This window comes from Coturnix japonica, unplaced genomic scaffold (assembly GCF_054131305.1).
Source record: "Coturnix japonica strain WE unplaced genomic scaffold, WE-NBRP24 Scf115, whole genome shotgun sequence".
In the NCBI taxonomy this organism is placed as follows: Eukaryota; Metazoa; Chordata; class Aves; order Galliformes; family Phasianidae; genus Coturnix; species Coturnix japonica.
Genome location: NW_028189018.1, coordinates 66,329 through 81,051, shown reverse-complemented (window position 1 = coordinate 81,051; position 14,723 = coordinate 66,329). Strand labels below are relative to the sequence as shown.

The following is a 14,723-nucleotide window of genomic DNA, read 5'->3' as shown; positions in this document are numbered from 1 at the left end:
AACGATTTTTTGGGGATTTATGAGGTAAAATAGCGATTTTTGGTGGAAATATGAGGTAAAATGGGGATTTTTGATGGATTTATGAGGTAAAATGTCGATTTTTTGGGGATTTATGAGGTAAAATAGCGATTTTTGGTGGATTTATGAGGTAAAATGTCGATTTTTAGTGGTTTTATGAGGTAAAATGTCGGTTTTTGGTGGATTTATGAGGTAAAAATGGCGATTTTTGGTCAAAAATAGGTAAAAATAGCGGTTTTTTTGTGGAAATATGAGGTAAAATGTCGGTTTTTGGTGGATTTATGAGGTAAAATGTCGGTTTTTGGTGGATTTATGAGGTAAAAATGGCGATTTTTGGTCAAAAATGGGTGAAAAATAGCGATTTTTGGTTAAAATATGAATAAAAATAGCGATTTTTGGGTCAAAAATAGCGATTTTTGGGCAAAATATGACTAAAAATGTTAATTTTGGGTTAAAATATGAATAAAAATAGCGGTGAAATCTGAGGACAAAATGGCGGCACGGAGCGAAATCCTGAGGTAAAAATGGCGATTTTTGGTCAAAAATGGGTGAAAAATAGCGATTTTTGGTCAAAATTGAGGTAAAAATAGCGATTTTGGGCCGAAAATAGCGATTTTTGGGCAAAATATGACTAAAAATGTTAATTTTGGGTTAAAATATGAATAAAAATAGCGGTGAAAACTGAGGACAAAATGGCGGCGTCGAGGTAAATCCTGAGGTAAAAATGGCGATTTTTGGTTAAAATATGAATAAAAATGGCGATTTTTGGGGTTTTTTATGGGATTTTTGGGGTTTTTTGGGGTTTTTTATGGGATTTTTGGGGTTTTTTATGGGATTTTGGGGTTTTTTGGGGTTTTTTATGGGATTTTGGGGTTTTTTTGGTTTTTTTTATGGGATTTTGGGGTTTTTTATGGGATTTTTGGGGTTTTTGGGGTTTTTTATGGGATTTTTGTGTATTTTTATGGGATTTTGGGGTTTTTAATGGGATTTTTGGGGTTTTTTGGGGTTTTTTATGGGATTTTTGGGTATTTTTGGGGTTTTTTTATGGGATTTTGGGGTTTTTTTGGGGTTTTTATGGGATTTTGGGGTTTTTATGGGATATTTGGGGTTTTTTGGGGTTTTTTATGGGATTTTTGGGGTTTTTTATGGGTTTTTTGGGGTTTTTTGGGGTTTTTTGGGGTTTTTTGGGGTTTTTTGGGGTTTTTTATGGGATTTTGGGGTTTTTGGGGGTTTTTTATGGGATTTTTGGGGTTTTTTTTGGGTTTTTTATGGGATTTTTGGGGTTTTTTGGGGTTTTTATGGGATTTTGGGGTTTTTTATGGGATTTTTAGGGTTTTTGGGGTTTTTAATGGGATTTTGGGGGTTTTTTATGGGATTTTTGGGGTTTTCTGGGGTTTTTTATTGGATTTTTGGGTTTTTTGGGGTTTTTTATGGGATTTTTGGGTTTTTTATGGGATTTTTGGGGTTTTTTATGGGATTTTGGGGTTTTTTGGGGTTTTTTATGGGATTTTTGGGCTTTTTTGGGGTTTTTTATGGGAATTTTGATGTTTTTTGGGGTTTTTTATGGGATTTTAGGGAATTTTATGGGATTTTGGGGTATTTTAGTGGGATTTTGGGATTTTTGGGGTTTTTTATGGGATTTTGGGTTTTTTGGGGTTTTTTATGGGATTTTGGGGTTTTTTGGGGTTTTTTATTGGGATTTTATGGGATTTTTGGGGTTTTTTATGGGATTTTGGGGTTTTTATGGGATTTTGGGGGTTTTTTATGGGATTTTGGGGTTTTTTTGGGGTTTTTTATTGGGATTTTGGGGTTTTTTATGGGATTTTGTGGTATTTTTATGGGATTTTGGGGGTTTTTTGGGGTTTTTTATGGGATTTTGGGGATTTTTGGGGTTTTTTATGGGATTTTTGGGGTTTTTTTGGGGTATTTTATGGGATTTTGGGGTTTTTTAATGGGATTTTGGGGTATTTAATGGGATTTTGGGGTTTTTTTATGGGATTTTTGGGGTTTTTAGGGTTTTTATGGGAATTTTTGGGGTTTTTTGGGGTTTTTTATGGGATTTTGGGGTATTTTAATGGGATTTTGGGTTTTTTTGGGGTTTTTTATGGGATTTTGGGTTTTTTTATGGGATTTTGGGGTTTTTTATGGGTTTTTTGGTGTTTTTTATGGGAATATTTGGGGTTTTTTTGGGGTTTTTAATGGGATTTTGGGGTTTTTTATGGGATTTTTGGGTTTTTTAAATGGGATTTTGGGGTTTTTTGGGGTTTTTAATGGGATTTTGGGGTTTTTTATGGGATTTTTGGGGTTTTTTGGGGTTTTTTATGGGATTTTGGGGTATTTTAATGGAATTTTGGGGTTTTTTAATGGGATTTTGGGGTATTTTAATGGGATTATGGGGTATTTTAATGGGATTTGGGGTATTTTATGGGATTTTGGTGTTTTTTAATGGGATTTTGGTGTATTTTTATGGGATTTTGGGGTTTTTGGGGTTTTTAATGGGATTTTGGGTATTTTAATGGGATTTTGGGGTATTTTAATGGGATTTGGGGTTTTTAATGGGATTTTGGGGTTTTTAAGGGATTTTGGGGTTTTTAATGGGATTTTGGGGTTTTTAATGGGATTTTGGGGTATTTTTATGGATTTTGGGGTTTTTAATGGGATTTTGGGGTTTTTTATGGGATTTTGGGGTATTTTAATGGGATTTTGGGGTTTTTTATGGGATTTTTGGGTTTTTTGGGGTTTTTTATGGTATTTTTGGGGTTTTTGGGGTTTTTTAATGGGATTTTGGGGGTTTTTTATGGGATTTTGGGGTTTTTTGGGGTTTTTTATGGGATTTTTGGGGTTTTTTGGGTTTTTTATGGGATTTTGGGGTTTTTTATGGGATTTTTGGGTTTTTTTGGGGTTTTTTTATGGGATTTTGGGTGTTTTTAATGGGATTTTGGGATTTTTAATGGGATTTTGGGGTATTTTAATGGGGATTTTGGGGTTTTTAATGGGATTTTGGGGTTTTTTGGGTTTTTTATGGGATTTTTGGGGTTTTTTGGGGTTTTTTATGGGATTTTGGGTTTTTTTATGGGATTTTGGCGTTTTTTTGGGGTTTTTTATGGGATTTTGGGGTATTTATGGGATTTTGGGATTTTTAATGGGATTTTGGGGTATTTTAATGGGATTTTGGGGTTTTTAATGGGATTTTGGGGTTTTTTATGGTTTTGGGGTTTTTTAATGGGATTTTGGGGTTTTTTGGGGTTTTTTATGGGATTTTGGGGTTTTTTATGGGATTTTGGGGTTTTTAATGGGATTTTGGGGTTTTTAATGGATTTTGGGGTTTTTTATGGGATTTTTGTGGTTTTTGGGGTTTTTTTATGGGATTTTGGGGTTTTTTATGGGATTTTTGGGGTTTTTTGGGGTTTTTTATGGGATTTTGGGTTATTTTAATGGGATTTTTGGGTTTTTTTGGGGTTTTTTATGGGATTTTGGGGTTTTTTATGGGATTTGGGTTTTTTTATGGGATTTTTGGGGTTTTTTGGGGTTTTTTATGGGATTTTGGGGTTTTTTATGGGATTTTTGGGGTTTTTTATGGGATTTTAGGGGTTTTTTGGGTTTTTTTATGGGATTTTGGGATTTTTTTATGGGATTTTGGGGTTTTTTGGGTTTTTTATGGGATTTTGGGGTTTTTTATGGGATTTTTGGGGTTTTTTGGGGTTTTTTATGGGATTTTTGGGGTTTTTTATGGGATTTTTGGGGTTTTTTGGGGTTTTTTATGGGATTTTTGGGGATTTTTGGGGTTTTTTATGGGATTTTTGGGGTTTTTTGGGGTTTTTTATGGGATTTTGGGGTTTTTTGGGGTTATTTATGGGATTTTTGGGGTTTTTTATTGGATTTTTGGGGTTTTTTGGGGTTTTTTATGGGATTTTGTGGTTTTTATGGGATTTTGGGGTTTTTTGGGGTTTTTTATGGGATTTTTGGGTATTTTTATGGGATTTTTGGGGTTTTTTGGGGTTTTTTATGGGATTTTGGGGTTTTTAATGGGATTTTGGGGTTTTTTATGGGATTTTGGGGTTTTTTATGGGATTTTGGGGTATTTTATGGGATTTTGGGGTATTTTAATGGGATTTTGGGGTTTTTTATGGGATTTTGGGGTTTTTTAATGGGATTTTGGGGGTTTTTAATGGGATTTTGGGGTTTTTAATGGGATTTTGGGGTATTTTAATGGGATTTTGGGGTTTTTTATGGGATTTTGGGGTTTTTTAATGGGATTTTGGGGTTTTTTAATGGGATTTTTGGGTTTTTTATGGGATTTTGGGGTTTTTTATGGGATTTTGGGGTTTTTTAATGGGAATTTGGGATTATCAATGGCATCAATAGGATTAATGAGATTATGAGGTTATTAATGGGATTAATGGGATTATTAATGGGTTTAATGGGGTTATTAATGGGATTATGGGGTTATTAATGGGATTATTAATGGGATTGTTGGATTATTAACGGGATTAATGGGGTTATTGGTTGATTAATGGGGTTATTAATGGGATTATGGTCTTATTAATGGAATTATGGGGTTATTAATGGGATTAATGGGGTTATTAATGGGATTATGGGATTATTAATGGGATTATTGATGGATTTATGGGATTATTGATGGAATAAAGACGTTATTAATGGAATAATGGTGTCGGTGTGGTTATTTATGGGATTATTAATGGGATTATGGGATTATTAATGGGATTAATGGGTTTTTAATGGAATTAATGGGATTATCAATGGGATTAATGGGTTAATGGGTTTCTATGGGGTCTTATGGGATCCTATGGGGTTTCTATAGGAGATATGGGGTCCTATGGTGTTTCTATGGGAGATATGGGGTCCTATGGGGTTTCTATGGAGGATATGGGGTCCTATGGGATCTAATGGGGTCTCTATGGGGGATATGGGGTCCTAATGGGGTATATGGGGTCCTATGGGGTCTAATGGGTTTCTATAGGGTCTTATGGGGTCCTATGGGGGATATGGGGTCCTATGGGGGATATGGGGTCCTATGGGGGATATGGGGTCCTATGGGGGATATGGGATCATATTGGGGTATATGGGTGTATATGGGGTCCTATGGGGTATATGGGGTCCTATGGGGTCTAATGGGTTTCTATAGGGTCTTATGAGGTCCTATGGGGTATATGGGGTATATGGGGTCCTATGGGGTCTAATGGGTTTCTATAGGGTCTTATGGGGTATATGGGGTCTAATGGGTTTCTATGGGATCTTATGGGGGATATGGGGTCTTATGGGGTCCTATGGGGGATATGGGGTCTTATGGGGTCTAATGGGTTTCTATAGGGTCCTATGGGGGATATGGGGTCTTATGAGGTCTAATGGGTTTCTATAGGGTCTTATGGGGGATATGGGATCCTATGGGATCTAATGGGTTTCTATAGGGTCTTATGGGGTCCTATGGGGTATATGGGTTCTATGGGGTCTAATGGGTTTCTATAGGGGATATGGGGTCCTATGGGGTCTAATGGGTTTCTATAGGGTCTGATGGGTTTCTATGTGGTCTTATGAAGTCCTATGGGGGATATGGGGTCCTATGGGTTTCTATAGGGTGTTATGGGGTATATGGGGTCTAATGGGATCCTATGGGGTCTAATGGGTTTCTATAGGGTCTTATGGGGGATATGGGGTCTAATGGAGTCTCTATGGGTTTCTATGGGGGATATGGGGTTCTATGGGATCCTATGGGGGATATGGGGTCCTATGGGGTCTAATGGGATCCTATTGGAGTATATGGGGTCCTATGGGGTATATGGGATCCTATGGGATCCTAATGGGCTATATGGGGTCCTATGGGGGATATGGGGTCCTATGGGATCCTAATGGGCTATATGGGGTCCTATGGGGTCTAATGGGTTTCTATGGGGTCTAATGGGTTTTTATGGGGTCTTATGAAGTCCTATGGGGGATATGGGGTCGTATGGGGTATATGAGATCCTATTGGGGTATATGGGGGTATATGGGGTCCTATGGGGGATATGGGGTCTTATGGGGTCTAATGGGTTTCTATAGGGTCTAATGGGGTACTATGGGGTCTTATGGGGTATATGGGGTCTAATGGGTTTCTATAGGGTCTTATGAAGTCCTATGGGGGATATGGGGTCCTATGGGTTCTATGGGGTCTTATGGGTTTCTATAGGGTCTTATGGGGTATATGGGGTCTAATGGGTTTCTATAGGGTCTTATGGGGTCTAATGGGTTTCTATAGGGTCTTATGGGGTTCTATGGGGTCTAATGGCTTTCTATAGGGTCTTATGGGGTATATGGGGTCTTATGGGGTCCTATGGGGGATATGGGGTCTTATGGGGTCTAATGGGTTTCTATGGGGGATATGGAGTCCTATGGGGTCTAATGGGTTTCTATAGAGTCTTATGGGGCATATGGGATCCTATGGGGTCCTATGGGGTTTCTATGGGGTCTTATGGGGTATATGGGGTCCTATGGGTTCCTATGGGGTCTAATGGGTTTCTGTAGGGTCTTATGGGGTCCTATGGGGTCTAATGGGTTTCTATAGGGTCTTATGGGGGATATGGGGTCTTATGGGGTCTAATGGGTTTCTATAGGGTCTTATGGGGTATATGGGGTCTAATGGGTTTCTATGGGGTCTAATGGGTTTCTATAGGGTCTTATGGGGTCCTATGGGAGATATGGGGTCCTATGGGGTCTAATGGGTTTCTATAGGGTCTTATGGGGTATATGGGGTCTAATGGGTTTCTATAGGGTCTTATTGATTCTATAGGGTCTTATGGGGTCCTATGGGGGATATGGGGTCTTATGGGTTCTATGGGGTCCTATGGGGTTTTTAATAGGATTAATGGGTTTTTAATAGGGTTAACTGGATTCTAACCCCAATAGGCCGCAACACAAAGGAGCCAACAACCACATCATGAACCCAAAGCACTTTATTGCCCCCATCCCACCCCATATATCATCTAAAGACCCTAAATAGAAGAGAAGAAGAACCAAGTAGGATCTAATAGGGTATATATATACCTATAGGGTTAATCCAAGGGCTGTGGGTCGTTGATGGGCATGGTGTGCAGCACCTCGTCCAGGAGTCTCCTCTATGGGGTCTCATGGGATCCTATGGGGTCTGATGGGATCCTATGGGGTCTCATGGGATCCTATGGGGTCTGATGGGATCCTATGGGGTCTCATGGGATCCTATGGGGTCTCTATGGGGGATATAGGGTCCTATGGGGTCTCTATGGGGTCTAATGGGGGTACATGGGGGATATGGGGTCCTATGGGGGATATGGGGTCTCTATGGGTTTCTATGGGGGATATGGGGTCCTATGGGGACTAATGGGTTTCTATGGGGTCTTATGGGGTATATGGGGTCTAATGGGGTCTCTATGGGTTTCTATGGGAGATATGGGGTCCTATGGGGGATATGGGGTCCTATGGGATCATAATGGGGTATATAGGGTCATATGTGGTCTTATGGGGGATATGGGATCCTATGGAGTCTAATGGGTTTCTATAGGGTCTTATGGGGTATATGGGGTCTAATGGGTTTCTATAGGGTCTTATGGGGTCTTATGTGGGATATGGGGTCTTATGGGGTCTAATGGGTTCTATGGGATCTAATGGGTTTCTATAGGTTCTTATGGGGTATATGGGGTCTAATGGGTTTCTATAGGGTCTTATGGGTTCTATGGGGTCTAATGGGTTCTTATGGGGGATATGGGGTCTTATGGGGTCTAATGGGTTTCTATAGGGTCTTATGGGGTATATGGGGTCTAATGGGTTTCTATAGGGTCTTATGGGTTCTATGGGGTCTAATGGGTTCTTATGGGGGATATGGGGTCTTATGGGGTCTAATGGGTTTCTATAGGGTCTTATGGGGTATATGGGGTCTAATGGGTTTCTATAGGGTATTATGGGGTCCTATAGGGGGTATGGGGTCCTATGGGGACTAATGGGTTTCTATAGGGTCTTATGGGTTCTATGGGGTCTTATGAAGTCCTATGGGGTATATGGGGTCCTATGGGGTCTAATGGGTTTCTATGGGGTCTTATGGGTCCTATGGGTTCCTATGGGGTCTTATGGGGTCTTATGGGGTCTGTGTGTGTAGGCCGCAACACAAAGGAGCCAGCAGCCACATCATGAACCCAAAGCACTTTATTGCCCCATCCCACCCCATATATCATCTAAAGACAACCAGAAACCCTATATAGAAGATAGAAGGATCTAATAGGGGATTTATGTCTATATCCCTATAGGGTTAATCCAAGGGCTGTGGGTCGTTGATGGGCATGGTGTGCAGCACCTCGTCCAGGAGTCTCCTCTATGGGGTCTCATGGGATCCTATGGGGTCTGATGGGATCCTATGGGGTCTGATGGGATCCTATGGGGTCTCTATGGGGGATATAGGGTCCTATGGGGTCTCTATGGGGTCTAATGGGGGTACATGGGGGATATGGGGTCCTATGGGCGATATGGGGTCTTATGGGGTCTAATGGGATCCTATTGGAGTATATGGGGTCCTATGGGGGATATGGGATCCTATGGGGGATATGGGGTTTCTATGGGTTTCTATGGGGGATATGGGGTCCTATTGGGGATATGGGGGATATGGGGTCCTATGGGGTCTAATGGTTTTCTATGGGGGATATGGGGTCTTATGGGGGATATGGGATCCTATAGGGGTATATGGGGTCCTATGGGGGATATGGGGTCCTATGGGATCTTATGGGGTATATGGGATCCTATTGGGGTATATGGGGCCTTATGGGGTCCTATGGGATGCTATGGGGGATATGGGGTCCTATGGGGACTAATGGGTTTCTATAGGGTCTTATGGGGTATATGGGGTCTAATGGGTTTCTATAGGGTCTTGCGGGTTCTATGGGTTCTAATGGGTTTCTATAGGGTCTTATGGGGTATATGGGGTCTAATGGGTTTCTATAGGGTCTAATGGGTTTCTATGGGGTCCTATGGGGGATATGAGCTCTTATGGGTTTCTATGGGGTCTAATGGGGTCTTATGGGGGTATATGGGGTCTTATGGGGTCCTATGGGGTATATGGGGTCTAATAGGTTTCTATAGGGTCTTATGGGGGCTATGGGGTCCTATGGGGTCTAATGGGTTTCTATAGGGTCTTATGGGGTCTTATTGGGTCTTATGGGGTTTTTAATAGGATTAACCGGCTTCTAACCCCAATTCTCCCCTATAGGTCGCAATACAAAGGAGCCAGCAGCCACATCATGAACCCAAAGCACTTTATTGCCCCCATCCCACCCCATATATCATCTAAAGACAACCCGAAACCCTATATAGAAGAGAAGGATCTAATAGGGGATTTATGTATCTATCCCTATAGGGTTAATCCAAGGGCTGCGGGTCGTTGATGGGCATGGTGTGCAGCACCTCGTCCAGGAGCTGCAGGGCGCGGTGCAGGTGGATCTCGATCCAACACGGCGTCTCCTCTATGGGGTCTCATGGGATCCTATGGGGTCTCATGGGGTCCTATGGGGTCTGATGGGTTTCTATGGGGGATATGGGGTCCTATGGGATCCTAATGGGCTATATGGGGTCCTATGGGGTTCCTATGGGGGATATGGGATCCTATGGGGTCTAATGGGTTTCTATAGGGTCTTATGGGGTCTTATGTGGGATATGGGGTCCTATGGGGTCTAATGGGTTTCTATAGGGTCTTATGGGGTCCTATGGGGTCTAATGGGTTTCTATGGGATCTTATGGGGTATATGGGATCCTATGGGGTCTAGTGGGTTTCTATAGGATCTTATGAAGTCCTGTGGGGGGTATGGGGTCCTATGGGGACTAATGGGTTTCTATAGGGTCTTATGGGGTCCTATGTGGGATATGGGGTCTTATGGGGTCTAATGGGTTTCTATGGGGTCCTATGGGGGATATGGGGTCTTATGGGGTCTAATGGGTTTCTGTAGGATCTTATGGGGTCCTATCGGGGATATGGGGTCCTATGGGGTCTAATGGGTTTCTATGGGATCTTATGGGGGATATGGGATCCTATGGGGTCTAATGGGTTTCTATAGGGTCTTATGGGGTATATGGGGTCTAATGGGTTTCTATAGGGTCTTATGGGGTCCTATGGGGTCTTATGGGGTATATGGGGTCTAATGAGTTTCTATAGGGTCCTATGGGGTCTTATGAGGTCTTATGGGGTATATGGAGTCCTATGGGGTCCTATTGGTTTCTATGGGGTCTAATGGGTTTCTATGGTGTCTTATGGGGCCCTATGGGGTATATGGGGTCTTATGGGGTCTAATGGGTTTCTATAGGGTCTTATGGGGTATATGGGGTCTAATGGGTTTCTATGGGGTCTTATGGGGTATAAGGGGTCTAATGGGTTTCTATAGGGTCTTATGGGTTCTATGGGGTCTTATGGGGTCTAATGGGTTTCTATAGGGTCTTATGGGGTCCTATGGGGTCTTATGGGTTACTATGGGGTCTTATGGGGTCCTATGGGGTCTTATGAAGTCCTATGGGGGATATGGGGTCCTATGGGGTCTAATGGGGTCCTATGGGGTCTAATGGGTTTCTATAGGGTCTTATGGGGTCCTATGGGGTATATGGGGTCCTATGGGGTCTAATGGGTTTCTATAGGGTCTTATGGGGTATATGGGGTCTTATGGGTTTCTATAGGGTCTTATGGAGTATATGGGGTCTAATGGGTTTCTATGGGGTCTAATAGGTTTCTATAGGGTCTTATGGGGTCTTATGGGGGCTATGGGGTATATGGGGTCTAATGGGTTTCTATAGGATCTTATGGGGTCTTATGGGGGATATGGAGTCCTATGGGTTCTTATGGGGTCTTATGGGGTTTTTAATAGGATTAACCGGATTCTAACCCCAACAGGCCGCAACACAAAGGAGCCAACAACCACATCATGAACCCAAAGCACTTTATTGCCCCCATCCCACCCCATATCATCATAAAGACAACCTGAAACCCTATATAGAAGATAGAAGGATCTAATAGGGGATTTATGTCTATATGGATCCCTATAGGGTTAATCCAAGGGCTGTGGGTCGTTGATGGGCATGGTGTGCAGCACCTCGTCCAGGAGCTGCAGGGCGCGGTGCAGGTGGATCTCGATCCAACACGGCGTCTCCTCTATGGGGTCTCATGGGATCCTATGGGGTCTTATGGGGTCCTATGGGGTCTGATGGGTTTCTATGGGGGATATGGGGTCCTATGGGGTCTAATGGGTTTCTATAGGGTCTTATGGGGTCCTATGGAGGATATGGGGTCCTATGGGGTCCTATTGGTTCCTATGGGGTCTAATGGGTTTCTATAGGGTCTTATGAAGTCCTATGGGGGATATGGGATCCTATGGGATCTAATGGGTTTCTATAGGGTCTTATGGGGTATATGGGGTCTAATGGGTTCCTATGGGGTCTAATGGGTTTCTATAGGATCTTATGGGGTCCTATGGGGGATATGGTGTCCTATGGGAGGTATGGGGTCCTATGAGGTCCTATTGGGGTATATGGGGTCTTATGGGTTCTATGGGGTCTCTATGGGGGATATGGTGTATATGGGGTCCTATGGGGTCTAATGGGTTCCTATGGGGGATATGGGGTCCTATGGGGTCTAATGGGTTTCTATAGGGTCTTATGGGGTCCTATGGGGTATATGGGGTCTAATGGGTTTCTATGGGGTCTTATGGGGTATATGGGGTCTTATGGGGTCTTATGGGGGATACGGGGTCCTATGGGGTCTAATGGATTTCTATAGGGTCTTATGGGGTCTTGTGGGTTCTATGGGGTCTTATGGGGTCCTATGGGGGATACGGGGTCCTATGGGGTTTTTAATAGGATTAATGGGTTTTTAATGGGATTAACTGGATTCTAACCCCAATAGGCCGCAACACAAAGGAGCCAGCAGCCACATCATGAACCCAAAGCACTTTATTGCCCCCATCCCACCCCATATATCATCTAAAGACAACCAGAAACCCTATATAGAAGAGAAGGATCTAATAGGGGATTTATGTATGTATCTATAGGGTTAATCCAAGGGCTGTGGGTCGTTGATGGGCATGGTGTGCAGCACCTCGTCCAGGAGCTGCAGGGCGCGGTGCAGGTGGATCTCGATCCAACACGGCGTCTCCTTGATGCTCTGCCGCGGGTAGTCGGGGCCCCAGCCCTTCACGAAGCTCATGCGCAGGATGCACAGGCGACGGAGGTCGTCTACGCCAATGCCAGCCGCTGCTGACAGGCCTATAGGGTAAGGACACATAGTGTTATGGGGTTTTTATAGGGTTTCTATGGGGGATATGGGGTCTAATGGGTTTCTATTAGGGTATATGGGGTCCTATTGGGATATATAGGGGACATGAGGGTCCTATTGGGTTATATGGGGGATATGGGGTCCTATGGGGTCCTATGGCGGATATGGGGGTCTAATGGGGTATATGAAGGTTATGGGGTCTCTGTGGGGTACTACGGGGGTATATGGGGTATATGGGGGGATATGGGGTCTATATGGGGTCGTATGGGGTCTCTATGGGGTCCTATGGGGGGATATGGGGAGATATGGGGTCTCTATGGGGTCCTATGGGGTCTAATGGGTTCTTATGGGGATATGGGGTTGTATGGATTTCTATGGGGTTTCTATGGAGTCGTATGGGGTATATGGGGTCTCTATGGGGTCCTATGGGGTCTCTGTGGGGTCCTTATAGAGTCTTATGGGGTCCTATGGGGGATACGGGGTCCTATGGGGTTTCTATGGGGACTAATGGGTGATGCACAGGCGGCGAAGGTCGTCTACGCCAATGCCAGCCGCAGCGGACAGGCCTATAGGGTGAGAGGTTATGGGGTTATAGGGTTATAGGGTTTCTATAGGGTCTTATGGGGTCTAATGGGGGATATGGGGTCTAATGGGGTCGTATGGGGGATATGGGGTCCTATGGGGGGAATATGGGGTTTAGCAGGGTCCTATGGGGGGATATGGGGTCTCTGTGGGGAACATGGGGGTATATGGGGTCCTATGGGGGATATGGGGTCGTATGGGGTCCTATGGGGGATATGGGGTCTCTATGGGGTCTAATGGGGTCGTATGGGGTCTCTATGGGATCCTAGGGGGGATATGGGGGGATATGGGGTCCTATGGGGTCTCTCTGGGGTCCTTATGGGGTCTAATGGGGACTAATGGGCTATATGGGGTCTTATGGGGTCCTTATGGGATCCTATAGGGTCTTATGGGGTTCTATGGGGTCCTTATGGGGGATATGGGTCTCTATGGGGGATATGGGTCTCTATGGGGTCTAGTAGGTTTCTCTAGGGTCTTATGGGTTCTTATGGGGTCCTATGGGGTCTCTATGGGGTCCTATTGGGGTATATGGGGTCCTATGGGGTCTTATAGGGTCCTATGGGGTTTCTATGGGGACTAATGGGTGATGCACAGGCGCCGCAGGTCATCAACGCCAATGCCAGCAGCTGCTGACAGGCCTATAGGGTAAGGACACATAGTGTTATGGGGTTTTTATAGGGTCTTATGGGGTTTTATGGGGGTCTAATGGGGGATATGGGGTCCTATGGGGTCTTATGGGGTCCCATGGGGTCTTATTTGGGGATATGGGGCCCTATTAGGATCCTAGGGGGGATATGGGGTCCTATAGGGTCTTATGGGGGTATATGAGGGTATATGGGGTCTTATGGGGTCTTATGGAGGTATATGGGATCTCTATGGGGGTTATGGGGTTTCTATAGGGTCTTATGGGGTCCTATTGGGGTCCTATGGGAGATACAAGGTCCTATGGGGTCTCTGTGGGAGGATATGGGGGTATATGGGGGATATGGGGTCCTATGGGGGTATATGGGGTCTTATGGGTTTCTGTGGGGTCCTATGGGGAATATGGAGTCATATGGGGGATATGGGGGTTCTATGGGGTCCTATGGGGTTGATGTGGAGGATATGGGGTCTTATGGGGGTCCTATGGGGGTATATGGGGTCCTATGGGGGATATGGGGTCTTATGGGGTCCTATAGGGTCATATGGGTTCTTATGGGGTCTCTATGGGGTCATGTGGGGATATAGGGTCGTATGGGGTCATATGGGTTCCTATTGGGGATTTGGTGGTCCTATGGGGGATATGGGGTCTTATGGGGTTCTTATGGGGTCTTATAGGGAATATGGGGTTTCTATAGGGTCTAATGGGGTATATGGGGTCTCTATAGGGTCTAATGGGCTATATGGGATCCTATTGGGGATATAGGGTCCTATGGGGGTCTAATGGGGGATATGGGGTCTTATGGGGTCTAATGGGTTTCTATAGGGTTTTATGGGTTCTTATGGGGTCGTATGGGGGCATATGGGGGGATACAGGGTCTTATGGGGGTCCTATGGGGGATATGAGGGTCCTATGGGGTCTAATGGGTTTGTATAGGGTCTTATGGGGGACATGGGGGGATATGGGGTCCTGTGGGGTCCTATGGGGACTAATGGGTGATGCACAGGCGCCGAAGGTCGTCTACGCCAATGCCAGCCGCTGCTGACAGGCCTGTGGGGTGAGAGGTTATGGGGTTATAGGGTTTCTATGGGGTCTTATGGGGTCTTATATGGTCCTATGGGTTTCTATAAGGTTTAATGGGGTCCTATGGGGTCTCTGTGGGGGTCTAATGGGGGATATGGGGTCTCTATGGAGTCCTATGGGGGGATATGGGGTCCT

General features: G+C 44.2%; 1 protein-coding gene across 7 annotated transcripts in view; it reads right to left on the bottom strand.

The window, feature by feature from the left end:
• Positions 1-11,946: 11,946 nt before the first annotated feature.
• LOC107306999 (SMAD family member 4) overlaps positions 11,947-14,723 on the bottom strand; it is a 41,045-nt gene continuing 38,268 nt past the window's right edge. For 6 of the 7 annotated variants that reach the window (XM_085535305.1, XM_085535314.1, XM_085535306.1 and 3 more), the window contains one exon: positions 11,947-12,273. In XM_085535305.1, coding sequence (XP_085391431.1) covers positions 12,062-12,273 — 212 coding nt within the window. In that variant the 3' untranslated portion in view covers positions 11,947-12,061. Of the gene's footprint in view, positions 12,274-14,454; positions 14,556-14,723 lie in introns of those variants that run through there. The other variant, XM_085535311.1, reaches the window with a different exon arrangement.